The sequence below is a fragment of the Lissotriton helveticus genome, chromosome 12 (assembly GCF_964261635.1).
Source record: "Lissotriton helveticus chromosome 12, aLisHel1.1, whole genome shotgun sequence".
In the NCBI taxonomy this organism is placed as follows: Eukaryota; Metazoa; Chordata; class Amphibia; order Caudata; family Salamandridae; genus Lissotriton; species Lissotriton helveticus.
In genome coordinates this window covers 364,883,209-364,910,928 of record NC_136073.1, presented here as the reverse complement: position 1 = coordinate 364,910,928, position 27,720 = coordinate 364,883,209, and the positions used below count along the sequence as shown (strand labels likewise).

Below are 27,720 nucleotides of genomic sequence, written 5' to 3'. Positions count from 1 at the left end.
TTTCCAACAGACTTACGTTTATTCTTTATTAATCTCTTGACCCTGGGAGGCGCAAACCGCAGATAAATTGGCAGTTACAACTGAATTACCACCTTATGTATTGAATTGACAACAGAGTTAACCAGAAAATCACATCTTTATTTAAATACTTCCTCCTCCTTTGACTCTTTGTGAGTATTATCATTACTATTCTTATTCATACTGAAATGCTTGAAAGCAGGGAATTGAACGTCTGCCAAATGTTGCTTTAAATGATGAGCAGTATAATTTGACACAAAACAGTGTCTATTCTTTTTGCAGAAAATGCAACCACAGCCATTTCGAATATTGCACTCTGTAGAATTTATAAAGGCATCACCCAAGTTTGAACTCTTAACTTTCGACCATAATCCCCCAGGCCACATCTTTTCGCAAGGAAAGCGAAAACACAGTTTAGTTCTCAAATCGGTACAGAAAACCAGCTCTTTTGATGCCTGACGAGTTTACAAAGTAACATTTACTGTTTGTAATTTACCAAACCCCTGGAGACCCACGCCCTTTTTCCATTCCAGCAGCTTGAATCAACAAGGGTGGATCCTGTACAGGACGCCCTCAAAAGAAACAATGTTTCACCATGTTACACATTTGGCCACTGAAGGCTGCAACAAAATGAACAGTCGTTTTCCTCCATTTTAGTTACACGTGGCTACCGGCTGCAACAATTAATCAAGGCAAATAAGCAACAGTGCGCCTGTCGATCATCTAAACAGCTTGATAGAATCATCCATTACTGTTTAAACCGAATTAGAATAACAGAACCTCAGCCAAAATTGGCTTATGGGCTGCTCCTATTTACAGCATGTTGGTGTATTTTTTTCTATGTTGTTACTACTTGCCCAAGGGAACAGGTTTGTGGGAAATGCAGTGTACTTCAAATGTGGTATTCAGTAAAAGGAAAAGAGACTATAAAAGGGCCCACCTGTTGTAATACAAGTATGCACTGTAACGCTGTACTACTTCCTTATGTTGTCATTTGTAAACAATTTAACACATCGTTAGTATCAGTTTAAAACCTAAATACAGCTATCAGCAACTGAAAGGCGACCTGCTACAGCACAGAATAGGACAGGCATCTCCAACCTTTTCTATAAGGAGAACTACTTCTGAATGATGAAAATAGTCCCGAGCTACTGATGACTTTGACAATTGTTGCAGTAGGAAGCACATTAGAGCCAATTACAGTAATGTGCGCACTTTGTAGGATTGCTAGTACTGCCCACCCAGATGTATGTCACAATATTAGATTAATTTTTTCAAGGTAAATAGATGTGGAGTTAAGAACAAGCATAAAATTATACTTATCTTTGTATCCTTAACGTCATGAAATTGCATTTTAGTCGGGATCTTTTTTGGACAATACTTACATTTTAATTTTATAACAGAACGCCAACCACCTTGACACATGGTGGTGTGGAGTGCAAAAAAACGATGGATTTAGGCCCAGATCCTTGTACTGGGGTGAATGTATGACATTGTTCTACATTCTGTCCATCAACTGTGTTTTTTGCAATTTTCACCCCGAGTGGGCTGGGTATGCTCAGACGTGAGTCCCAGGCTCTCCACACCACTGGAGTCAAGCTATCCAGGCTGATGAAGGCTGATAGCCAGAAACCGGTCCTTGGATGCTTGATTCCGGTCTGGGAAAGACATGGCTTGGTAGTTCGGACTGGACTGTTCCCATGAGGCACAGGGTCAGAGCTGATTTGCCTATAGCCAGTGTCTAACCCAGGGTGGTGTGGAGTACAAAAAAATGATGGATTTAGGCCCAGATCCTTGTACTGGGGTGAATGTATGACCTTGTTCTACATTCTGTCCATCAACTGTGTTTTTTGCACCTTGACACATGACAGCAGTGCCAGGAAAAGTAACATTTAATCGTAATAAAACGTGTTCACATGACCAATGACATAACAGTCACAACTGTAAGTGTCCACTGGCACACAGGAAATTCAGCAAGCTGTAACTTGGGATGAACTATCATTCAAAGAGCAGTTTTCAATATGTTTTGGATTTTCAGTAATTTTTTTCTCAAACATTAGCATATCAATTTCGCCTATTCCACGATTTTGTATCAAATATGTAATTTTTTGGGGGTTTGACACACTCAAAGAAAGCATTGTTTTTTCATGCAAAGTGACCTTATTCAACATGGCTAGGGTAGTCCCTCTGAATTTAGTACTATTTTGAGCTGCATCTCAGGAAGCTACTTCCAGGGTACTGGCATGCTACCGGTAGCTCCCGAACTACATGTTGGAGACCTCTTGTGTAGGACATGGCGTTGTGAGGCAACACAAGCGGAGTGTTTGTAGTAACTTTTGAACTATACAAGTGAACATTTTTTTAAAAGAAATCTACAATTCATGCGCCAGACGATGCATAATGTGTCAAACAGGTTAATCCATAATTCTGTGTTCAACACAGCGGCCACGATGTGGGCATTTCCAGTGGCCCTGGCTAAACTTATTTACAGTAATGCTGACGCTCCTACTGCCCACCGCCATGCAGTGAAACTACTAATGCGAAGAATGTTAATAATGTTTAAAACCATGGAGCAATTATGAGCCTCTTAAAATTATAGGTAGCTACACTCTCGATGCTGATTGGAGTCTTTAAACAAATAGCTCTCCATCGAGCCTCATTAAGACACTTGCTGTCTTCGACTCTGGAGAGAGGTAGGACTCTTATTTATAAGGACTCTGAATCAGTACAGAACCAGGCTACATGTGAGGGCCTGTCCTGATTTTCTTCATGCTGTCATCCATCACAGCTGCAAATGAGATTGAAAGGCTTAGTGACAGCATGGGGAGTAAATCAAGTGACATTTGTTTTATATTTTCTATAAATAAATCTACAGAAACAGCCTTATTTGTGTGTATAAACGTCAAAATAAAAATTAAACCGGGGAGCCCTATGTATAAAATATCATGTTTTCAAATAAATTCTGCTTGTGGGGCTCTGGAATTTGATGGTATACATTACTAGTGACATGTGAAGGGCTGTATGTGGCAGTTTAAAAATACACCTTGGTTTCATGGAAAGGGTGAGATATGAGCCAAAGGGTGAGATATGAGCCTTTGTTTTAGTAATATTGCAATGTGAGCCAGCCCCCCCCCCCCCGTGTAAAAATCTACAAACAATGCTTTTTCGCTTCTGCATCCGGCAAAATATTCAAAGAATAACATTACTGTTCTACTCGAATATCTACGGGACGAATAATTAGTTAAATAAATATTTCCTGTAAGCCCAAAAGCTAAAATTTACTTTCTTATCTTCAGGTCTAACGGTCAAAATGGCAAACGTTTCCTTCAAAAAAGTAATAGACCCAAATAATCAAAGGAGCTTCAGATGGAGGTGCCACCAGCTTTCTTCCCTAAGTTGTACAAAGAGCTTATTAAAAATTTTATTATTGAAGAGGCATTCTTCCCTGTGTATCCTACCACTTGCCTGGAGAGAGAAGGCAGCCTTGATCACACTGTTTAGGTGTCTCATTCCTTCTCCTGCCTGCCTCTCTCTGGTCTGCCTTCTATATCGGTCTGGAAGAAGCAGGGTTGGGGAATGACTTTGTCTATTTATGACATTTGGTAGGCTGCCTTTTTGAAGTGTCAAGCTCACTTCTACTTTAAATAGTAACCCCACCCATAATTTTTGTGCGTTTACTGTCATAGAGGCCTACTCACTTTCTCACCCTGGGGTCCCTTTTTGACTCTCAATTTGGATATCTGGGAGGCATATGCATGACTGTGGGCCATGAGGCAGGCTTTCTTTCCCTCCTATACGAGCTGATGCCATGTGCGCAGAACTGACATGATCTACAATGTTCCTGAAGTATAGAGGCCCCAGGTACGTTGGCCGTGGGTGCCATGACTGCCAACAGAACACACAGTCTGCCTTTGCTCAGAAGAACTTGGATTTAGGACAGGAGACGCTTGAAGCAAGGAAGGTATTATTATTTTCCTGTTAAAGCCTAAAGCATATGAAGGAGATATCAAAGGGGTGTTCCTGGTCTCAGCTCTGTTCACCCAGTCTAGAATTAAGCATCTAATAACTGTGTAACCTTTGTAACGATGTAACCTGCAACTATGGTCTGATACTCATGTAAAGCGCTCTGATACCCCCGGGTCTAGCCAGCGCTATATAAAACCTTTAAAATAAAATACAATTTCTGCAATTCCAACATCCACACGGTAGTGAAGTTGTCAAGTAAAATCAACACCCTCTTGTTGGTTGTGTTGTTCTTCCCTTCATCCATAAAATAATTGTTTCCAGTCCTTACAAGCAGTATCTCAGAACCCTTGACCGAATCCCTACTTGACCAAAGTCCTGGTCCTCATGAAACATATGCCTTTCCGATTAACAGTGCTAGCCAACTAATAACACCCGTGAAACCACCAGTCCCTCAGCAGAACCCCAGAAAGGGAGTTGAAAAGACCACTAAAGTAGCACTTGGTTCTCTTGTACTTTTAATTGCAGGATCCTTATTGAATGTGACGCTGTGATTTTACATTGAGGTTATGAGATGTTTAGAGCTTTGTTAGATGTAACTTCATCAGTTTTTTTAATTAAAGTCTTGGTACATTCTCATTAACTGTGTTTGTAAAGTGTTGTGTTCATGAGTATAATCTTATGTGTTTGTTTCCTCTAGAGAATAAATTAATGATATTCATGGCAGACCAGAAGGCTCCCTACTTCAAACCGAAAGTCCAACTGACATTAGAGTAAGTGTTTGTGATTTGTGTTTCTAGTACAGGTGTTATAATTTACATTGTGTGCATATTAGTTAAATATTAGCTCATTTGTGTAATATGAGTTGTTGTTTCGAGATGTTTTTATCAACCCAGAAATATGTTTAGAATTTGGTATAGAATTCATAGTGGCTGAGTCACATACATAATTTTGGACAGTTATACTGTGAATACTGTGTTATAATAATGAAAAACATGTAATTATTTGTATCACAGCCATATTGTTTTAATCTGTAGGAGACAGATGTGTTCCTCCATTGCGTCGTACCAGATAATTTTACCACCCTCCGTAAGAAATTATTTCAGATTTAAAATAAAGCTCAGATTAGTGCAGGGCCGGTTTGGATATTCTGCCACTCTGGCATTTCCCCAGTAGAAGGAAAATAGGGGGCTTCATTATTGGTATGATTGGCCCTTATGGCCCAGCCAATTTGTTTGGCGTTGTCCATGGGACTGTCACTGTGACACCAACTGTGAGTCCTTTTGACTTTTAATAATATAGCAATAATTCGGCACAACCTTCTCAAGGATATGGAATTTAACCCCTCCCATGCTCGTGATGGAACCGTTCCGTCACGAGCCTCGGGTGGGCTGTGCTGGTGACGGAACGGTTCCGTCACGGCCCGCTCGCCGCGCGAATTCCGCACCTGCGCTGAAGGTTCTATTAGGCGGGCGGGGCCGTGACGAAACCGTTCCGTCATAAGCACAGCTCGCCCGCGGGCCGTGACTGAGCGGTTCCGTCAAGAGCAATGGACCGCCGCGCGGCCCCGCCTCCCCCTTAGCGCTGCGGCGGAATAGCCGCCGCAGCGAAGGGGTTAATGCCACCCGATCTTTCACTTTTTTTTTCTATTCTTGTATCACTGATCTGTTAGAGATTCAGTTCAGTAGTTGATCTATTTGCTGTTACAATAACAAAAAAATAAAAATAATGTGAGTGACTTTTATTGACGCATTACCTTTTTATATGAATCAGTCTAAGGTGCTGTTACTTTTCTTGATGCTTAAAGTTGGGGCAAAGTAAAAAGTTAAACTTAAGTCTCTGAATTGGATCATACTCCAAAGTCGGAAAGAGATGGCAGAAGCATTGTATTGTATCAACAAATTATATATATATATATATATATATATATATATATATATATATATATATATATATATATATATATATATATACATACATACATACATACATACATACATACATACATCTGCTCCTATGTTAAACAAAGCAAACACAGAGAGATGATGGACGGAGCGCTGAAACGTTTCAGGCACTCACCCCAGTCACAGATCTGGGTTAAATCCATCATCGTTCTTTAGCTCACTTCGCCACCCCAGTTCAGACACAGCTATAAGCAAATCAGTCTTGACCCTGTGCCTCATGGGAACAGGCCAGACTGAACTGCCAAGCCATGTCTTACTTGGACCAGAAACAAGCATCCTGGGACCAGTTTTGGGCTAACAGCCCTCATCAGCCAGGCTAGCTTGAATACTGTGGCAAAGTGAGCAAGGGACCCACGTCTGGGCATACCCTGTCAACTTGGGGCTAACAAAGCAAACACAAGGAGATGATAGACGGAGCGCTGAATCTTTTCAGACACTCACCCCCAGTCCCAGATCTGCGTTGAATCCATCATCGTTCTTTAGCTCACTTCGCAATTTGTTTGCTGTAACACTTTTTGCCCTAAGTGTAATGGGTATGCCCAGACGTGGGTCCCTTACTTACTATGCCACTGGATTCAAGCACGCCTGGCTGAAGAAGGGTGACATACCCTGAAACCCGTCCCAGGATGCTTGTTTCCGGTCAACGAAGGACCTGGCCTAGCAGTTCGGCCTGACCTGTTCCCATGGGGCACAGGGTCAAGACTGATTTGCATATGGCTGGGTCCAAACTTGGGTGGCGTAGTGGTCAAAAGAACGATGGATTCAACTCAGAACTTTTGACTGGGGGAGAATGTTTGCCATGTCAGCATTCCGACCATCATTTGTTTGCTGTAACACTTATGTTAAACAGGCACTTGCGAAATTGTGAATATCGCCTTCTCAAAAGAAAAGGCATTCCAGGGTCCCAGACTTGGCTGCCCAATCGTAATATGACATTGATTTGTAGATTTTGAGATAATTGAAAAAGAAAGCAGGGCAAGAAAAGCCCAGGTTTTATTCGTTTTACTCTAGGTGGAAATTAACAAAATTGATCTTTCGAAGGGAGTTAAATTAGCAATGACCCTGGAGCCACTGGCTGCTATTTATAGATCAATCTCTGATCTTTACGTCTACAAGTAGCCTGGCATGCCCCTTAGTATACTGGATTTTGTAGGCGGGCTTTAAAAAATGAACAAATTGCCAATTGACCAACAGCTCGAGCAACTGAATAAAGTTACCAGATCCACAAGGCGTCCCCTTGAAACTGTAAAATAAATATTTAAGCCACAGTTTTTTTTTAATTAGTCAAAATTATTCCATACTTTGACTGGTATTTGACTGGCTCTGTCCCCATCCCAGTCGGCTTTTTCAGAGGTGGCCTACATGTGACTGAATCAAAACCCATCCCAGTAGGGGCGAGGAGGCCATGTTGGTCCTTCTCGACCTATCCGCCGCTTTTGACACGGTTTCACACAAGATTCTTTTGGATCGTCTGAGGCAAGCTGGAATTGGTGGCAATGTACTGTCCTGGATTGAGTCATTCCTTATGGGAAGATCTCAGAAGGTGGTCCTCAGGCCTTTTAGATCAGAGGGTAAACCCCTTCTTTGTGGCGTCCCGCAGGGCTCTTCCCTGAGCCCTCTATTCTTTAATGTGTATCTTGCACCTTTAGCTGGAGTGGTGGAGTCTTGTGGGGTCAGAGTGATCTCTTACGCTGATGATACTCAGCTGGTGTTCTCTTTTAGAGATCACTCTGACTCCACCTTTGCCAACTTCCGTCACTGTTTGGACAATATATGTGCCTGGATGACCACCAACCATCTTAGGCTTAATACCGATAAGACAGAGGTCTTATTTTTCAACCAGAAAACTCTGTTGTCCCCTAGTCTGTGGTGGCCCACAGTGCTTAACCCCCCGCCCATTCCTGTTCAATCAGCACGCAACCTTGGCTTTCAGTTTGATGATTCTCTCTCCTGTAAAGCCCAAATTAATACGGTCACTGCAGCTTGTTTTGCGAAACTTCGCATGATTAAAAAGATCTTTCCATACCTCCCCTTAGATGCCCGCAGAACCATCACTCAGGCTCTTATTACCTCGCACCTGGATTACGCCAACAGCTTGTACGCCGGTGCCCCCCAATATCTGATTGATCGACTTCAGATTGTGCAGAATGCGGCGGCAAGACTGATTGGTAACATCCCTTATTGGCAGTCGGTTGCTTCCTATCGCAAAAGACTACACTGGCTTCCCATTGCAAGCCGCATTCAATTCAAGATCCTTACCCTCGCCTTTCGTGCTGTGGTTGGCCTCGGTCCAGGATACTTGAAAAAGCGAGTGGTGGTATCCCAATCAGTCAGATCGCTGAGATCTAATAGTCTACGCCTCCTGATTGTGCCACGCTTCCGACGATCCAGAATGGGTGGCAGAGGGTTTGGCGTAATGACTGCCAAACTCTGGAATAGCCTACCATCTGACCTTAGATTCTGCCCGTCTGAACCCCTCTTCCGCAGTAAATTAAAAACGTGGCTGTTCTCTAGGTCTTGAACTTAGGCCTGAACTTAGTCTTGATCCTTTTCCGTATTTCTGAGCTTTCTGTCTTAGCGCCAGGACACCCCTTCGGGGGTAGCCGTGCGCTGTATAAGCTACTTAAATAAATAAATAAGTAGCCGTTCGAGATAAATGCATAATGCAACTCTGACACTTAACCAACCCTTTCGGCCACTCAGAAATTCTGTTGGTGTGTTAGTGACTGTTCCTCACTCCTAACACCTGATTTGAGATATGCTCAGCTCCAAGTCAGTCTGTCTTTCTGAGATGATCCTAACACACTGCAGTACTGGCAACTTACCCCATTTAATGTAAGACCTTCAGTCTGGGTTTTTTAGCCAGTTCCACTCTGCCTTTTGCTTTTTCCGTTAGAATAGTGGAATCCAATCACTGCATGAGAAGGACAGTTAGTACCCCAGAAACTGGCCCTATTTATGTCACTTAACATGGGCCATTTTGAAGACATGAGACTGGCTGCTCACCATCCCTTTCATCTTTTAGTAGGCAGACAGTCCTACATACAAGAAATTGCAAATCATGTTATCGGCAATAAAAGCTAGATCAGGATTTCCTAAACAAATGCATACATTATTAACTTGAGCACCAATGGCCACTTATTTCCATGCCTTTTTTCAGTTCCTTATTTTTTAATTTTTTATTGAGAGTTCATAGGCTTAACAACATACAATAATGTTCTATATAAATACATATTTCAGAATAGTGGAAAAGGAAGGAGTTGATTTGAGTCCAAGATACAAAATATTACAGTAATATAAATATACATTTCAAAATACTCAGTAGTGCAATCATGAAACTCCCATAAATACAGAAAAGATCCTGGTGAGTTAAAGTGCAAAGTGCTAAATCAGAGTGTATATTTACATATACACCCTATCCCTCTATACCAAATGTAACAAAAGTACAGATTTAAAAAAAAAAGCAACTTGAACTAAAGTGCAGAGTGTTATATCCGAACAGATATAAATACATATATTTTATCCTTTTATATCCACTACTAGATATTATCTTATATTTCAAACACACTCCAATATTTTTCATACTTTCTTACTGCTCCTGATCTTATTGCGTATTTCTTTTCCAATTCTTGTATTCTGGACAATTTTGATCTCCATGCATTAAAGGTAGGTACCTCCTCTGTTCTCCACAATTGCAGGATTAAAGATCTTGCTATTAAAGCTGCAATAAACAAGCCTTCCTCGTGTAAAGAGAGGTTGCAGGAGAGCAACCCAAAACTGCAGTGGATTTATCGAGTGAGATGAGGGGATCAATTATAATTTTAAGATATTTCTCGATCTCCTCCCAGAAGCTCTGGATTTTTGGGCACTCCCAAATGATATGTGTCCAAGTTCCTTTTTCTGCACAGCGGAAACATTTGTCTTCAATTTGCGGGTATATGTTATGAAGAAACAAGGGTGTTTAAAGTTTGCTCCTCTAAAAACAACTACATTGAGTTTATTAAGCCTATTCCAGGTTGGTTTAAGAATCTGTATACCTTCCCTTTTCTTCCATCTATCCCTAGCTTTTTAGTGAAAGTGATTTATTGTCATCAAAGATTTTAATCCAGTTACAAATTTTTCGTTGTTTGGGGGAATTAAGTGCTTCACTAATAATAGTTTTATCACACAAGCTTTCCATATCTAATTTTTCCAATATGGATTTCAATCTAAAGAATGACAATCTTAAGATTGTGCTTGGATGTTGAAGCCCTGTTTCAATCTCCACGCAATCTCCACCCAGGTTTTCCAACCGTTCCCCTTGGTGAAATCCTGGATCTGGATATAACCGTTTTCTTCCCACAGTCTTAGTATATTGTCCTCTAACAAAGCTATTTCCCCCATGTATATGTTCGAAAGCCTAGTTGACATATTGATTCGTAAAATATCGTAATGTGTTAAAAGCTAAGTTTTTTGTTTAAGTAAGGTCTTATAGCACACCTTTTTCTGGTACTTAGTAACTCTTGTAGGATCTATTATGTTATATTTCCTTAGAATCTTTTCCATAAAGAAGTTACCTGCCTCTTGAGGATCTAAAAAAAAATAATCTAAAACTGTGTTGTGCAAATGTCGCATAATAATAATTTCTGATATTTGGAAGAGATAGTCCTCCATCAGCAACAGGACAGTTTAAAGTGCTAAGTGCCAATCTTGCTATCTTGTTCGTCCATAAGAAAGAGAACATACTGCCTATTTCTTTAAACAAAAAGGTCTGTATTGCACAAGGAGCAGCACTAAAAAGAAAATTGAACAACGGGAGAATAGACATTCGAATTAGCGCAACTCGTCCTATTATTGATAACGACAACTGATTCCATCGTGTTAACTAAGAGTGTATCTTTTTCGAGAGTGCATAGCTGCCAAGGTTTCAGATTGCCATGTGTGACATTTTCATAATTTCAGTGTTCTAATGAGTGACATTTCAATGAGTATGAGTGACACTTTCTTGAGATCAAAATGAAGCAATGAAGACGAGGAAAAAATAAATATCACAAATTATAACCATTTCCGCAACAAGAAACTCTATATTAGCATTAGCAACTCATCTAGCTTTGGAGCTACATGTCACTCTGGCTCTTACTCTTCGCAAGGCGAACCGGCAGCAACAGGCAGGCCATGGCCGCAATGACTGAGTTGTGAGTACATCTTTTAATGATTTATTGTTCACTGTCTATATTTTAAAATTCTGTTTTTATTAACAACATAAAACAGGGCAGTGGTCATCACATTCCAAATACATCTTAATCACATGTGCGTCGTGGGAGAACACAAATCGTACCGAGCTTTAAATTTTTAGAGTGTATACGGCAGGACATCCGAGTTTTATTTACATTCCGAGCGGCTCGTCCAACGGGACAGTTTTGGGGGGCTCACATATGTTGCCTCTATACTCGTTCCATTTGGACCAAACTTGAATCCATTTCCGTGGGCATCCAAGCGCCACGTAAACTGTTTTCTCCTGGAGCATGCACCAGTCCATATCGGTCTTCCAGGAGCTTAGTTTCGGTGATTCCTTAACCCCCCACATCTGTGCTATGTTGCGTTTTGCAATTACACATCCTAGCGTCGCCCATATCCTCCCACGGGGTGGCATGTCCGTGGGTTCCCAGATGTTTAAGAGGCACCTCTTCGCTTCTGATCTCAACTCCACCCCCCACACCTCCTGCATACAGCGGGTCACCCTGTTCCAGTAATTACATACCACGGGGCATTCCCATAGGGTATGAAAGAAAGTCCCCAGCTCTCCGCACCACCTCCTACAGCACCCATCCACGCTACGACCCATCCTTTGTAGTCTGGTCTCAGAGAGGTACACTCGGTGGAGAATTTTAAGTTGAATCAGTCGGAGTCTAGCTGAAATGGCTACTTCCTATGGGGAGGCCAGTGCACCCCTCCACTCTTCCTCGTCAATTTCCAACCCGTCAGCCTCCCATTTCCTTTTAAGTAGCAGTAGCTGGTCTGGGGAGTTGTTGATGAGTTTCTTGTATGTGAGTGAGATGGCGTGGTCAGGGAGGTGGCCGTCTAGGAGTCTGTCCTCCAGTGGGGAAGATTCCGGGGATGGGTCCCTGGAGAGATGTTAGTCTGAAGTGAGTGTCTGACCTGCAAGTATCTAAAGTGTTCTGTGTGTGCTAGTTCGTATGTTTGTTGGAGTGAGGCAAAGGACACCACCCTGTCCGGGCCCCACAGATCTTTGATGCGAGAAATTCCAATGAGGTCCCAGTTACGGAACCCCTTGGTGCGACCCAGAGTGCCCAGCTTCTCCGACACCCACAATGGGGTTGCCATTGTCAGGGTATTGGCCCATCCCATTATGCGCTGCACAATGTGCTATAGCTGGACCGAGTGCTTTGTTGGTCCCGTGAGTGGGTACCTGCCAGTCCTGGAGTAGAGCGCCGCCTCAAAGTTACCACCAGGCAGTAGCCACCGGTCCATTCCATACCCAGGATCGTTCCCTTCGCAATAGTGCCCTGGTTGATTGCCGAAAGGTGTGCAGCCCAGTAATACTTCCGGATGTCAGGGAGTGCTATGCCTCCCTCGTACCAGCCCAGTGTCAGTTTTTGAAGGGATATGTGCGGCGTCCCTGCCCACAGAAGTTCTCTTTGTGTGGCTTCAACGGACGCAAAGTATGTTTTCGGGACCAGATCCGGGTAGTTTTGAAGGGCATATATGAATCTGGGCAGGGCCATTGTTGGACCTGGGGTCACCAGTCCACATGGGGGTAGCTTGGCACAGAGCAGATAAGGCTAACTCCTAGGCATCTTGTGTTGTGTTTGCATCTCACTCACAGTACCTCAGTGTTCCAACCACTAAAATAAATGACACCACACCTGTTAAGAAAAATACCGGTTCCTTTCATAAAAGCTCTGTAATTTATCTTTCACTTTTAGCAGTTTTCAAATTCAACACAGTACATTGTTTATACAATTAGTAGATTCCACACAACCTTAAGTACATTAATTGTTGCTTTTTGTCTTCTCCTGCAAAAAGAGTTACAATGGGAACTTCTGCCCCCTCTTTGGACCTTTAACACAGTGTACCAACAGGATCAGTTCCTTCTGGATTGAAATTAAATAGGGCCTTACCCTCAGGGTCACAGAGATAATAATAGTTAGAGGTTGCGGCTACTCGTTACACCTCTCCACAACTTCTACTCTGGTACATTTACTCCCTACATCCAAATCACTAGATAGAAACAAGCAGGTTTAGTTATTTGGTACATTTAGTTCGTTAGCTTCTTCTATAGTACCCTTATTTGGTTGGTTTCCCACAGTAATTCCACTGGCCTAGGCAGAACAGAGTAAACACAGGCCCCCTCTCCCTTTTGAGAGTTTTTACCTCTGATCAAACTTCACTGTTCCGTTTCCGCTCTATTGGGTTCTATGAGGTGCTTGGTAGATTCTCGCCCCTGTCCCAGGACAGTCTCCACCCAGAAGAGGAACACCCTAGATCAGCCAGTTCAGCCAGAGAGGCACGCCGATTGAATTAAGTTCAGCCGGTTTGGTGTAATGTCCGCCGGTGCGTTACTCCATCTAGGCCCAAGAAACTGACACCATTGCAGGCTGGTTGACGATCCTCCCCGCCCACCAACTCAGTGCCTAGCTTACTTTGTTCTAACAGGGACTCAGGCAGTTTCTACGCTTGTCCACTCGGGTCTCAGACAGAAGACAGTCTCTTTCTTGTTCTCGGCACCTCCGACAGCTGGTCACCAGACACGCTTGCCAATGCTTCCGCTTCTCCTCCCACGACGGCTTTCCTCAGCGGAGTCTCCGCCCAGGCCCGACCTCCTCCGGCAGCTCTCCTCCCCTCCTCCCCTTCTCCCACGTAACCACGTACTTGTCAGGAAGAAGACGCCTCAGCCTCTGCCTTCACCACGGAGAGCTCCCGTCTCCAAGGCTCACCCCAGGCAACGATGTCGACAACTCGCCAACCACCTCAGTCGACTCGCTCTCTCCAGCCCTCGCCTCGCTCTTGCAGCGGGGTACTCACGTCACAGGCCCTCACTCCAGGATGAATCAACGGCGGTCCGCCGGTCACCTCAGCACACTCCGGGTGAGTTCCGCCTTAGGTTCTGTTAAATACTTTACTCCGCTCCACAATGTAGAACTTCTCTCCTCCGGTCAAGGGTGCTTCAGGTTTTGCGACAGTTACTAGACGCCCCTTCCACTTGACTACCTGACAATCGCCCACAACTTAAGAAGGGCAATGCAGGGTCGTCTGACCAGAAGTTCTTCTTAGGTCGTCGGACATCCACAACCAAATCACTCCAGGGTTTGGTCCACAGGCAGGGGGACACGTCAGTAGGTTAGAGCAGCCGGCCCAAGGGACAGTCAATCCCCAACCAATGCGTCTACCTCCCCACACTATAGCCTCACTCCTTGTCAATTCCTAACCAGCCTTCTGGTCACTCCAAACTCCACTAAAATGGCCGCCCTGGTTATGGCCTTATATAGCCTAGGCTCTGGCTACCAGAACCAGCCAGAAGGTTCTGGAATCACCCCCATGCAATCCTATGGCCTCAACTCCTGAGGTAAAGATTATGGCAGTCACAAGCCACCATTTTGTGATTCTGTAACCGACATTGTGATGAGGGAAATTAGGCCTAACTAAGAAAAATACTCAAAGGGACAGAGCAGCACCTAACCCCTCCTGGACACACCAAAAACTTCCAGTGGACATAAAAAAATGACAAGGGTTAGGAGGCAGAAAGGGGACAAAATAAATAATTATTAGAAGGGACCACCCAAAGGGCTGACAGGTCTAACAGCCATCATTTTGAAAAGCGCCGCCCTTCCCAAGAGGGACAGCGGGAGCTTGCGCCAGGAGGCAGCGTCTCTTTTGAATCGCTGCAGGGGCGGTAAGAGATTCCGCTCGTATCGCGTGGCCTTCTCCTTGGAGATAAAGATTTCCAGGTACCGGAACCCATCCGTTGCCAACTTGATCGGGCAGTTTCGGGGGGCTGTCGGAGGATCTCCCTGTAGTACATATATTAGGGACTTGTCCCAGTTGATACAGTATCCTGAGTTTCTCCCAAAGTTAGCAAAGATGTCCATGGCTACAATAAGGGACTTACGGGGTCTAGTGAGGTATAGGAGGATATCATCCGCATAAAGCGAAATCCTATCCTCCCATCCGTCAGTCCAGCGGATTCCCTTCAGGGAGAGATCCTGTCTGATCCTTGCAGCCAGGGGTTCCAGCGAGAGAGCAAAGAGCAGGGGCGTGAGTGGGCATCCCTGCCGCGTCCCTCTTCCGAGAGTAAACACCTCAGAGGATTTGTTGTTGGCCGAGACCTGGGCCAGGGGTTCAGTGTAGAGGAGACGTATCCAGCTGATGAAGCTGGGCCCGAAGCCCAGCTTTCGGAGGACTGCCATCATATAGGGCCACTCTAGCGTGTCTAACGCCATTGCGGCATCCAGAGACACCACAACCGCTTCCTCGCGGAGAGTGTGGCATCGCCCCAGCACTCCATGGAGTCGCCGTAGGTTGAGTGCCGTGTTTCGGTGGGGCATAAAGCCCGACTGATCCGGGTGGACCAGTGTGGGCAGGACAGGTTTAAGTCTGTTAGCAAGGACCTTAGCTAATATTTTGGGCTCTGCGTTCAGTAATGATATAGGCCTATACGAGGCACAGGAATCCCTTGGCTTCCCTTCTTTGGGAATAGACACTATTGTAGCTATACCCTGGTCTCGTGGCAGGATACCCCTCTCCCTGCTCTCTTCGAACATTCATTTTAATTATGGACTAAGGCCATCTGGTTTAAGCTTGTACAGCCCGATCGGCAGGCCGTTTGGCCCGAGAGCCTTTCCCAGCCAGAGGTGCCTAATGGCCTGGCTCAGCTCTTCTGTGGTTATAGGCAACTCCAGGGTTTCCCGCTCGCCGTCTGATAGGGTGGGCATATGGATGTCCGTCAACAGGGAAACCGAGTCCTCCTCTGGCCTGTCTGAGCCTCTACTGTAAACCCTTTGATAGTGTGACGTGAATTCCTTGACTATTGCACGGGGTTCCGTGATGACAGCTCCTGATTCACCCCGAAGCTCCGCCACCACTCTCTGAGCCTGTTGTTTTTTATCTAACCAGGCTATGAGCTTGCCCGCTTTGTCCCCTTGGTCGTAAATCCTACCCTCCCTGTCTCTAGCTATAGTCTTGGCAGCGTCCGTGGCTAATGCCTTGTACTCTGCCGCCTTGAGCTGCATCTGGTGGACTGCCACCGGGTCGCCCCCTCCCTGAGCTGCTTTTTCAAGCACGAGGAGGTCCTTCTCCATGTCGACCATTTGTGCCTCCCGGTCCCTTCGGCGGCCAGCGATCACTGAGAGCGCCTCCCCTCTGAGTACAGTCTTGAAGGCCTCCCATAGTATAGTTGAGGACTCTACCGTCCCTTCGTTTGTCTCATAGTAACGTTCGATCGAGAGGATCAGTTTCTTCCTCACCTCTTCGCTGCGAAGGTGCCAAGCATTAATTGGCGCCACGCAACCCTCTTGTCGATCCCCCATTATAATGTGGGCCAGCAACGGTGAGTGGTCTGAGACACCCCTTGCAAGGTGTGTGATCTGATGGATAGTAGTGCCCTGTTGCATAGGTGCTAAAAGGTAGTCAATACAAGAAAAAGAACGGTGGGGGCCTGAAAAGAAGGTAAATTGTGTGTCTGTGGGGTGTCGGAGTCACCAGAGATCTGTGAGCCCAAATGCCTCGATGAAGTCAGCTAACCACTTGTGACCCACTGGTAGGTCCCTAGGGGGGTGTCTGTCCAGAACCCCGGAGACTACTGCATTGAAGTTGCCCCCCCCCCCGAAGGTGCCCCTCCGGGAGAGAGAGGAGCATCTTTCCCAGGCGGGATGTAGGTTGTGACCAGGTTTAACCTGCGACCCTCCCATGTCCCCGAGATGGCCGCATAGTGTCCTAAAGGGTCTGAATCCGTGCAGTCGACAATCAGGGGGAAGTTACGATGGAGCAAGATGCCCACCCCCCGAGATCCGGAGGTGAAGCCAGCATGGACTGCCAATGAGTACCCCCAACGGTTGAGCGCGTGGCATGTGTTCCCCAGCAGATGCGTCTCCTGTAGGAGCACCACATCAGGAAGATGTTGTTTAGTAAGTTGTAGCACAATGGTCCTTTTAAATTTGTCCCCCAGCCCGTTGACGTTCCAGCTCAGGATCTTAAAGCTTTTATCCCACTTCATTGCAATACACACTTTCCATTAGGGGAGCAACCTTGCCCTTCCCAGCATCTTGCACATGTGTGACCATGTTGAACAGGTCCCTCTTCCTCCCACCACCCCCAACCCTACATTCCCCCCCACACTCCTCCTCCCCCAGCAACAGTCCCTCAATGCTCCCCATGCAGAGAATTGAAACTTCCCCCCAACAACTGTCCCCCCCCACCCTGCTCCCTGCTCCGTAGGTTTCAAACTACCCACAACCCCAATTAGCAGAGCGCCATTCGCCCAAACCCAACCCGGCAGTGAGGAAGCCTCCCCCTCCCGCGTAAACTCCTGAAGGGGTAAAAGTGCGCCGGCTCCAACCACAGCCGCCACTCGCATCCGCCCCCCAAGCTGCATACCTTTATTGTGTCTAACACACACACTGACAGTTTGTGTAAATCCCAGTCCTGAAAGTGTTAACACACCAAGAGTGTCTTGTAGTTATAACCCCCAAACACTCAAGTTATACATTACAGTTCGGTAGTGTCCGCAGTCGATGCTCAACCTCCTCAGCGATCGTCGGTTTTCCGGAGAGATCAGTCTTTGGGGCTAGTTGATCTGGAACGCCATGACCGCTGACTCCAGGCATCCGCTTCCGACCCCCCCGCCGTGGACCCCAGAGAGGCTGCCCGAGCGTCCCTCCAGTCTCCATTATCCGGTCGTCCCTGCTCTCGTGGCCCTTCATTATCCAACCAGTTCTGCACTTCTGAGGGCGAGGTGAAAAACAAGAATTTACCTCCTGCGATGATCTTAAGCTTGGCCGGAAAGAACATCATGTATTTTATCCCCTTTTCCCGGAGGGCCGCCTTCACGCCTGTGAATGAGCGTCTCTCACGCTGGACTTGTAATGTGACGTCCGGGAAGAAATGGATCTTAGCTCCTTCGTGTCTTAGGTCCCCACGTTGCCTTGCCGCTGCAGGATGGCATCACGGTCCCTATAATTGAGGATTTTCGCTATAATAGTCCTGGGCGGCGCCCCTGGCTTGGGCTTAGGGACCGGCGCTCGGTGGGCCCACTCCACCGTGAAGATGTTGGACAGGCGTTTTGGCTTCAGGTGGGTCAGGATGAGGTCTTCCAGAAACAGCTCAACACTGGGCCCCTCCATTTCCTCTGGCACCCCCACCACGCTTACGTTACTGCGTCGGGCCCTCCCTTCCTGGTCCTCGAGCCGCAGGGCCATTTCACGGTGTTGGTGGACCAGTTCGTTAACTGGCTGTTCCAACGCTTTCGAGGAGGTGTGGAGCGCCTGGATCGCAGCTTCATTGGTTTTGGACCTTTCCCTAGTCTTGCCGAGGTCTGTCCTGAGAAGGTTCACTTCTATGGAGATTTTATCCATTTTTGTTTCCAGGTTGGTGCCCAGAGTTTGAATCGCCGTCATGATCGAGCTCAGGGATGGCTCTATTTGACCGTTCTGGTCCTCATTCGCGCCTCCCACCTGGCCGTGCCCCAGGGGGACCGGGTATTTGTCCAGCTTGCTAGTTTGAGCGGGAGTGTTCCCTTCCGGCCTCGGAACCCACGGATGGAGGTACCTAACTCGTTGCGCCCTTTCCGGCAAAGAAATAGGGCCCCCCTGCGTGCGCGGTATCCCCAACAGCCTCTGTTCGGGTGTATAATGTATATTGCATATACCCCCCCACCTGCCTCCGCTGTATGTAGGCACCCCCCACTCGCCCAGGGCTGGCCCTGCGTAGTCAATAGCTCCTCCGGCTCCACATCAGAGGCACTCAGCAAGTATTGAGGCAAACAGCACAACGGCTATCACTGTGTAGGGGGCAGAGAGTGGGGCGGGGAGCTGTAGCTGTCTCCACCCAGGCCTGTAGCAGGTCACTTGTATTTGTCCACGACTAGGCCGAGCCCTACCTCAAGTTGGCGCGCGGGAGCCAGTCCACAGGGCCAGTCTCTTTCACACTGGGGCAGACGGGGGGAGGGGGGGTCCCAAGGCCGCAAGTGCTGCCTCTGACCACCACCTCTGCACCGGTCAGGGGCCTTGAGGATGTAGCATTGTCGCTCCAGCCAGTACTGCCAGGGGGGAGTGATGCGGCGTTTTGCAGGCCAAGAACAGCATCGTCAGGGAACCCCCGTATGCCCCCACTCCTGGGCCCCCTCCGCTGCTGCAATCGGCCGTAGGGCCCAGCTCTAGTGCTCAGGGCTCCTCCTCCTCATCTAGGCCTATGGGCCCGCCGAGGGGGGGGGGTGGTGGTAAGAGTCTCAGCCCCCACCATGGGGGACGTTTAAATACCTAAAGGCTGTCATTAAACAGCAGGAGACAATTCCCAGAGCTTTCTCTGTAGCCCGAGAACCGTTTGCCAAGTCCACACACCTCTGGCTCCTCCACCTTTTGTTTTGTCCTTCTCTGTCTGGCTGTGGCGTCACACGTGCTTGTCTCAGGCCTTACCAGTCGGTATGCTGGTTGGTCTCATTTCAGCTGCCTCTGCTATTTTTTTTTGTTGAAAATATGTTTATTTGCATTTTTAAAACGGTGCGATACATTGTCACGTATAAGCATAAGGTAATTGAGGCATAGTAGTACATCAACAGAAACCAGCAGAATTACAGCATTCATACAGGAGCATCTTCGTACATCAATCAGAACACGGGCTGCTAACCGACATCGTGTTTCCAAAGCCTCATTCCGAATCAGAGCTAGAGCTATCAGTATCAGAAGGTGGATCGCAGAGGTTTCCTCTGTACTTATTCCACGCCCCCCAAATCCTGTTCCATTTCCTAGGACAACCTCTATTTCGGAACACTGCCCTTTCTGCAATCATCGCTGCATCCATATCTTGCTTCCAAGCCGATATTGTTGGCGACAGTCCCCCACCCCACCTCTGTGCTATATTTCTTTTTGCTACCATCATGCCTAGTGTCATCCAGCTCTGCCCATATCGTGTGAGGTCATTGGGTTCCCATTTGTTTAAAAGGCAACGCTTGGGGTCCGGCAGTATGGAGAGTTCCTCTGATTGAGACATGGTGCGCATCACCTGAACCCAGTAGTGTGCAATGCGGGGGCAGTCCCATATCGTGTGGTAGAAGCTCCCTATGTCCCCGCATCCCCGCAGGCAGTATGGGTGTGAGATCCTCTTCATCTTATGCAGCGCGTCCCTAGTGCAATATGATCTGTGCAGTATGCGTAGTTGTACCAAGCGGAGACGTGATGAGACTCCCACTTCTTTCGGAGACGCAGTCGCCTCCTGCCACTCCGAGTCATCAATGTCTCCACAGTCGTGTACCCACTTCTCCCGCAGGGCCTCTAGAGGGTCAGGTAAATTGTTTATGAGTTTTCGATATGTCAGAGATGTTGCCTTCGACGGCATAAAGTCAGTAAGTAGCCTGTCCTCAAGCGGGGACGCTTCCGGGATAGTCTTGTCAGACGCTTCCGGGATAGTCTTGTCAGACGTTAACGCTGCCGTCAATGCGTGGCGTATCTGTATGTATCTGAAACGTTCCGTTAGTGCCAGATCATATTGCTGTTGGGGCGTTTCAAAAGACAGCATCTGCCCCTTCTGCCATAGACCTTCTGAATGGTCGAGATGCCTATAGCATCCCAGCGGTCGAAGCCTTTGGAGTGTCTGAGTTTCCCCAGCTGCTTTGTGTCCCATAACGGGGTTAGCTGTGTTAGTACTCCCTGCCATTTCAACCTGCTCAGCGCCGCGTGCCATACAGTGAGCGTGTGATGTAGAGGGCCGAACTTTGTGGCGACAAGCGATTTATCATACAGGGGGGCCAACATTCCGGAGAATCCCAACTGTGCCCTGTCCGCCTTTAGGGCTGGCTCAGACTGGGGGAGATGAAGCCATTGGTTAATGATCTTCAACTGTGACGCCCAGTAGTAAAGGCTAACGTCTGGAAGCGCTATGCCTCCATCGTACCAGCTGCGCGTGAGCTTGGCCTGCGCTATACGTGCAGGCTTAGGACCCCAAAGCAGCATCGAGACTTGCGCGGCGATGGTTTTGAAGTATGTGGAAGGGACAGGGTAGGGTGTATTTTCTAAAATGTAGAGGAAACGGGGAAGGGCCATCATTTTGAAGAGGGCTGCTTTTCCTAGCAGTGTCAGCGGAAGCGATTTCCAGTGTCGTATGTCACGTTTGAGGCGATCTAGAGGAGGCTGCAGGTTATGTGTATAGAAGTCGATAGGGTCAGCTGTGGTGTGTATCCCTAAATATTTGAACCCGGTAGCAGAAATCCGCAACGGGCAGGCGTCCGGCAAGCGTGGTGCGGGACCGTGTAGTACGTACATGGTGGATTTGGACCAATTGATTGAGTAGCCAGAAGCTCGGCCGAATGCTGTGCAGACATCCAGCAGGGCGTTAATCGAGCGCTTGGGAGAGGTGAGGTATAACAGAACATCGTCAGCTTATAGCGATATTCTGTCTTCCCACTCGTCCGTCCAGCGGATGCCACTGATAGTGGGCTCCCATCTTATCCATTCGGCCAATGGTTCGAGGACCATGGCAAACAGCAATGGGGAAAGCGGGCAACCCTGTCGCGTGCCCCTAGACAATGGGAAGTCTGCCGAAATGTGGCCATTGGCCGCAACATGCGCCATAGGTTTTGCGTAGAGCAGACGGATCCAGGAGCAGAAATTCGGGCCAAAACCAAAGTGGCGTAGCACCGCAAATAAGAAGGGCCAGTGGACCGTGTCAAACGCCTTATGGGCGTCTAGAGATAGGATCACCGCAGGTTCTAGTAGATATGTGGCACGCGCCAGTACACCATGCACTCTTCGCAGATTGAGCGCTGTATTTCTGCCGGGCATAAAGCCCGACTGGTCTGCATGTATGAGTTTGGGTAAATGGGACGTGAGGCGCATCGCCAACAGTTTCGCAAGGATTTTAGCCTCAGCGTTGATGAGGGAAATCGGGCGGTAGGACGCACATTGGTCAGCTGGTTTTCCTGGTTTCAATATAGCCACAATAGAGGCCGTGCGCTGATCTAATGGAAGTTCCCCTACCTCCAAACTGTCCGTAAACATGCGCAGCAAATGCGGCGCAAGCGTGCCCGCCTGTTGCTTATATAAGTCAACTGGTATGCCATTTGGTCCCAGTGCCTTACCCGTCTGCAGGGCCTTGATCGCCAATTGCACCTCGTCGGTTGTTAGGTCTGCGTCTAAGGCCTGTGCCTCCCCTTCTGTCAATGTGGGCATTTTGAGATCTTTGATGTAGGTGTATGCCTCATCCTCCGCGATCGTGGAAGCTGACGAATACACCGTTTCATAGTGTCGGGCTAGCATGTGTACTATGGTGCTAGGGTCTCTAATAGGGTCTCCTCCCTCCAACGTCAGTTGTGCTATCCACCTGTCCCGTTTGTCACGCCTGTCCAGCCAGGCCAGTAATTTGCCCGCTTTGTAAATTTTGTGTTGTGTGGCTGATATTTGCAGCTTGACTTCCTCTGTCAGGTGTGTTTTGTGGCGAAAGTGTGCTACCTGTAAATCGCGCGCCGTAGCGGCGTTCGGGTCAGTCTCGTACTGTGTCTCCGCCTCTGCCACCGCCGTCTCAAGAGCTAACAGTTCCGCTCGCCCCTCTCGCTTAAGCGCTGTAATGGAGACTATTGCATGCCCTCTAATCACTGTTTTGTAGGCCTCCCACAGAGTGACACAGGAGGACACCGAGTCAGCGTTGTCCCGGAAATATTGTTTAGTTCTTACCCTGAGCTCTTTCTTGATCTTGGGTTTAAGGAGGTAAGCAGCACGGATTGGGTTGGTCCGACGCCGTGTGGGTTGGTGGTGTGCGTAGGTAATTAGCAATGGGGAGTGATCTGAAATGCCCCGTGGTCGGATCTCCACCTTGAGCACAGTGCCCGGGCCACCCGCTGAACCAAGAAAATAGTCGAGTCTGGTGAGACTATTATGGACGCTTGAGTGGTAAGTAAACTGGCGGTCTAGGGGGTTGTATTTCCTCCAGAGGTCTTCCAGTCCCATAGCTGTCAGGAAGCCCCCCAATCGTGTTGTACCAACTGGAGCTAACTTCGGGGGGACTCTATCTATCAAGCTATCAGCCACTAAGTTAAAATCTCCCCCTAGAAGCAGGTCCCCTTCAGGGAGTCCCAGCAGGAAAGCACTAAGATCTGATAGGGCCGCTGCCTGCAGGGCAGGTGGAATGTAGACTGAGACAATATTGATGGGTTTACCCTCCCACTGTGCATGTATTGCGGAAAACCTCCCGCTGCGTCAGACCTAGCTGACTGTATGAGTAGGGGGAACTGTTTCTTTACTAGAACGCCGACTCCCCTGGACCCGGAGGTGAACTTGGAGTGGGCTACCATGTGAAAACCCCATCTGTCCATTGCTTTCGTGGCCGCCCCAGTGAGGTGCGTCTCCTGCAGGAGTATCACTGCTGCCCCCTCCCTTTTAATGCACTTCAAGACCAGACCTCGCTTTATTTTGTCACCAAGGCCTCTGACGTTCCATGTGAGTACAGACAGGGATGGTGTTACCCTAGCCGTGCCGTCCTGTGGAACAGTGCGTGTGTCAACCCCCGTCATCATGGATCAGTGTGTTAAATAGGGAACAACTATTTTCCGTGATCCGGGACACCATGCCGTGCAGTTTAGATCGCTGTATCGCAATAACACAGAACAGAACGAACAACAAAAAACATACCCCCATTCCCTCCCCCCTCCCTGCCTCCCTGCCGTACGGACTCCAAACTGCCCGCCACCCCAACTCAGCAGAGTGCTCATGATCCCTGTCAAAAAACAACGTTGCTTACACAAGCATAGGGGGTGAAAGTCCAAGGAGGACCAGAAAGACCCCATCAGTTCCAGAGTCCCTGCTAAATCATAAGCGTCTCAGTAGCTGGTAAGGGAGGTGAACCCCAATCAAGAAAGTTCGGGCTCACCGGCCATAGTTCACAAATGAGAAAGAGAGGGACTTCACTTGAGGTATCAGGAGTCATTCTCCAGAGTCTGCGGTCGGGTCGGTCTCGTTCTTCTCCTCCTGACCGGCCATTTCCGGCTCGTCGGTTTGTCCTTGTCTTCTGCGCCTACTGTTCTGTCTGCCAGAGCCCTCCGCCGGACGCCATCCCTCGAGTCAGTCGTGTGCCTCTTCCGGAGTATCAAAGAACCAGGTCTTTTTATCAGCTGCCACCCTGAGGCGCGCCGGGAAGAGCATAGAATACGGCAATTCGCGGGATCTCAACGTCTTTTTCACCTCAATGAAGCTTTTCCGCCGTGCCGCCACCGCCGTCGTGTAGTCCGGGAAGATTGAAATTTCTGCATTTTGAATCCGCATGGGCGGCGCGACCCTCGCTGTTTGCAGAATGGCGTCACGATCTCTGAAATTGAATATGCGCGCTATCACAGGTCTCGGTCGCGCCCCAAGGCGCGGGCGCCCCCCCGGGACCCTGTGCGCTAGTTCCACCGAAAAAAACTTTGAGAGGCCTTTTGGTTGCAGTACGTTTTCACTTCTATGTAAAGGTCCATGGCAGGCCCCCCCTCCGATTCCGGAAGGCCTATTAGGCGAATATTATTGCGCCTAGAGCGCCCTTCCTGTTCGTCCATTTTGTCTGACAGGAATTTGTTGTCATCTTCTAAGCGCGCCACTCTTTTTAGCAGTGACGCAGTGTCTGATGTAAGGGTTGTAGTGACCTGTTCCACCGCAGTGACCCTGGACGACATTTTTTGTAAATCTGCCCCCAAAAGTGTGACATCTGTCGATATTGACCCCACCGTGGTTTGTACCTGGTTCAGAGCCGCCATGATGTCTTCCAGCGTTATGGCAGGAGTAGAGCCGCCCTCCGCACCCTTAGCGTTGGACCCCTTTTGCTCCGTCAGTGGGGGGAATTCTTTAGCATAGGCGAATTTATCGAGCTTGCTCTGCTGGGTCCAACGAGTACCCCTGCCGCTCATCGTGGGGTATTGAGGAGTGCTGCCTCAGGACGCACTGGAGAAAGTTAGTGGGTGCACTGTTTGAGGGTCCGCGCCTCAAGTCGAGGAAGCCAGGCCAGAAACAAAGAATGCCAGGCGGTCGTCTCCCAAGGTGTGCCACTTATCGCCCCCTTAACTGCACACGCCGCTGGGGCGCTGCGAGGGGACACCAGTCATATGCTAGTACGCTCAGGCACAGAGGCGCCAGGTCTGTTGCTTCAGGGGGGGGCCCAGATTGCAGGAATGTGCCTCAGAAGTCGATGAGGGGACGGAGCGTGTCCAATGTATGTGTGTCCCAGAGGGGCGCCAGGGCGCAGGTCCGGGCCGTGGCAGTTCTTAGCGCTGGCGGCGGACCCTCCGGTTCCCCGCCACAGCCGGTCAGGAGTTCGGCAGGAAGTCAGCAGCTTCTCCGCCCGTACGCTCGCCGGGGGTGAGGGCTGGGCCAGGGGGCCGCCACACCACTCACCAGCCTCCGGTCGTCCCAGCTCCGCTCCGCGACGACGCCCGGCGGCGATCAGCGGTGCCTCAGCGGCGGTTGTCCAAAATCGAGGCCGGTGCTCACGATGCAGTTGTAGGCCGCCAACTCGCGCTCGATGCAGCTCCGGGCTCCGATGTCACAGAGAGCTCGGAGCAGGGTCAATGAGCGCCGGTTCACCTCCGCCACAGGGTTTGTTTGCTTGGGTCTATGCTGGAGCAGGATAACTGGCCGGATTACTACGGGGTATCGGTCTCACCCTCGGAGCCTCACTAGGTCGCGGCCATCTTGGTTGATCGCCGGCCACGCCCCTCCTCTGCTATTTTTGCTGGCCATTCACCTCTGCAGTACTTGTTTAACTTTTCTGTACTAGACTTTTGGTTCTCGTTTATAAAATGCAAATAAAATATTTGGAAACAAAAAAAGAGTAAGCGACACAGCTAGAAGTCTGTACTGATCTTGGAGGCTGGTGCTTTTTACCTGAAATGTTAGCTTTAGAAACAAGCTTTTGCAAAGGGTAACGATTTAGTCCTTACTAGACTGTACCTCACCTGTAACATCTGTACTTTGAGAACCCTCCCCGATCCTCATTCGGTGCATTGGGCTCGCTCGCTCGCTTCACTGCTTTACCGTGTCGCGATATGATTCATGTCTAGAAAGTGTGTCACCAACATGAAAAGGTTATAAAGCTGTGGTCTAAAGCCTGATGCGTGGTACCTGGCAGGACTGCTTTTGATAGTAAGGCACTCCTTTGTGATACATTTTCACTCTAGATGGTCCAAATTGTACTTCACAAAATGTACACGTATTTTACCATACCTCGTCCCAACATTTTGAATAATTTTTTTCAAAAAACGGTTTTACATATCTTTAAGTAGCGAAGCCTTTGCAAAAAAATAATTGGTCACTGGCCAGTTGCTGAATTATTTTTTTTTTTAAATCTTTTTATTATTTTCAAGACAAAGAAGGAAATAGACATACCAGGTGCCATACATTCAGACATAATAATAAGGCGAACAGGCATAGAAACAGGATAGATACTAAGCAATGACAAAATGGTTGAGACGCCTACGCTAATGGTTGAGAAGCAGGATATGCAACAATACAGTATACGATCCACATTAGGTGCCCGCCCTCAGAGCCTGCCCACCCATAAATCGGGATAATAAAACAAGCATGAGCACCGGGTACTATAATACAATCAGTCAGGATGTTCCACCAACTACACTTAGAAAAGGAAAGTAAAGGAGAGTGCAAGAAAAAGGAAACCATAAAAACAAAAAATGGACAAAACAATAAACCCATCCGCCCACCCTGCACCCCTGCATATGGCTGTCGCCTAACCCCAACTAGCAGTGTGCCTGTCTCCCCAACTAACTAAATACTAAAAAGTAGAAAATGGAGGAGGGCATCTTCATACATGCCCCCGGTCTCCCCTCCCCCCGCCAGAACCCGTAATCCCCAGACTGAGGTCAAGACATCTATTAGGTTGCAAATACGTATCACAACAAAGGAAACACACCGCCCAGCCTCCCGAAAGCATCATGTTAGCAAACCCCATGTCCAGCTAAATTGGATGTCAAACCCAGTCACTCAGTCTCATCCTTGACCCTTCCTATCAAACGTGTGAGCCCCTTTTGGACGAAATGTCGCTTCCGCAGGATAGTCAAAACGCAAAGAAGCTGTAATAAAGTTCAAACCGAGACGTAGCAAAGAGATGAAAGTGCTGACAACTCCGTCAGGCCCAAAGACTCCCCACACCGTCATGAACTCCCAATGTTGTTTTGTCCGCCATCTTAGCGGTGCCGATGTATAGGGGAGTGACGCAGTTTCGAACCAATAACAGTTCCCATCAAAAGTCTCCGGAAAGGGAACATCAAATAGTCCTTCCATAGTCGGCAACGATCGTAGGTCTGACAGTCCATTTGCGGCATCGAGTTCGCTCTCATTACCCCAACCACTGGTCAGAGGCTCCGACACCTCCCATAGTACGGGGTCTGCTTCCTCCATCGAAGTGGCCATATTGGGTATCTCGAGTCGTTTCATTTCTTGTAGTGGAGCAGGGTCCGGTCCAATCCGCCCAATCTCAGACAAACGCGCTGTCATTGTATAAATGTGAGCTTCAACGCAAACATGAACCCTATGGCTGCCAGCACAGTTCGTAGTGACGGGTCACTCTCGGTCCGTTCCACCACTCCTTGCTC

The 27,720-nt window shown here is 48.0% G+C and overlaps 1 protein-coding gene across 1 annotated transcript in view; it reads left to right on the top strand.

Annotated features, from left to right (window-relative positions):
* The window catches only part of ITFG1 (integrin alpha FG-GAP repeat containing 1), a 1,092,549-nt gene that overhangs the window by 34,773 nt on the left and 1,030,056 nt on the right, over positions 1–27,720 (top strand). The window contains exon 2 of the mRNA XM_078670869.1: positions 4,682–4,754. Within this exon, the coding sequence (XP_078526995.1) occupies positions 4,682–4,754 (73 nt within the window). The remainder of the gene's footprint in view (positions 1–4,681; positions 4,755–27,720) is intronic.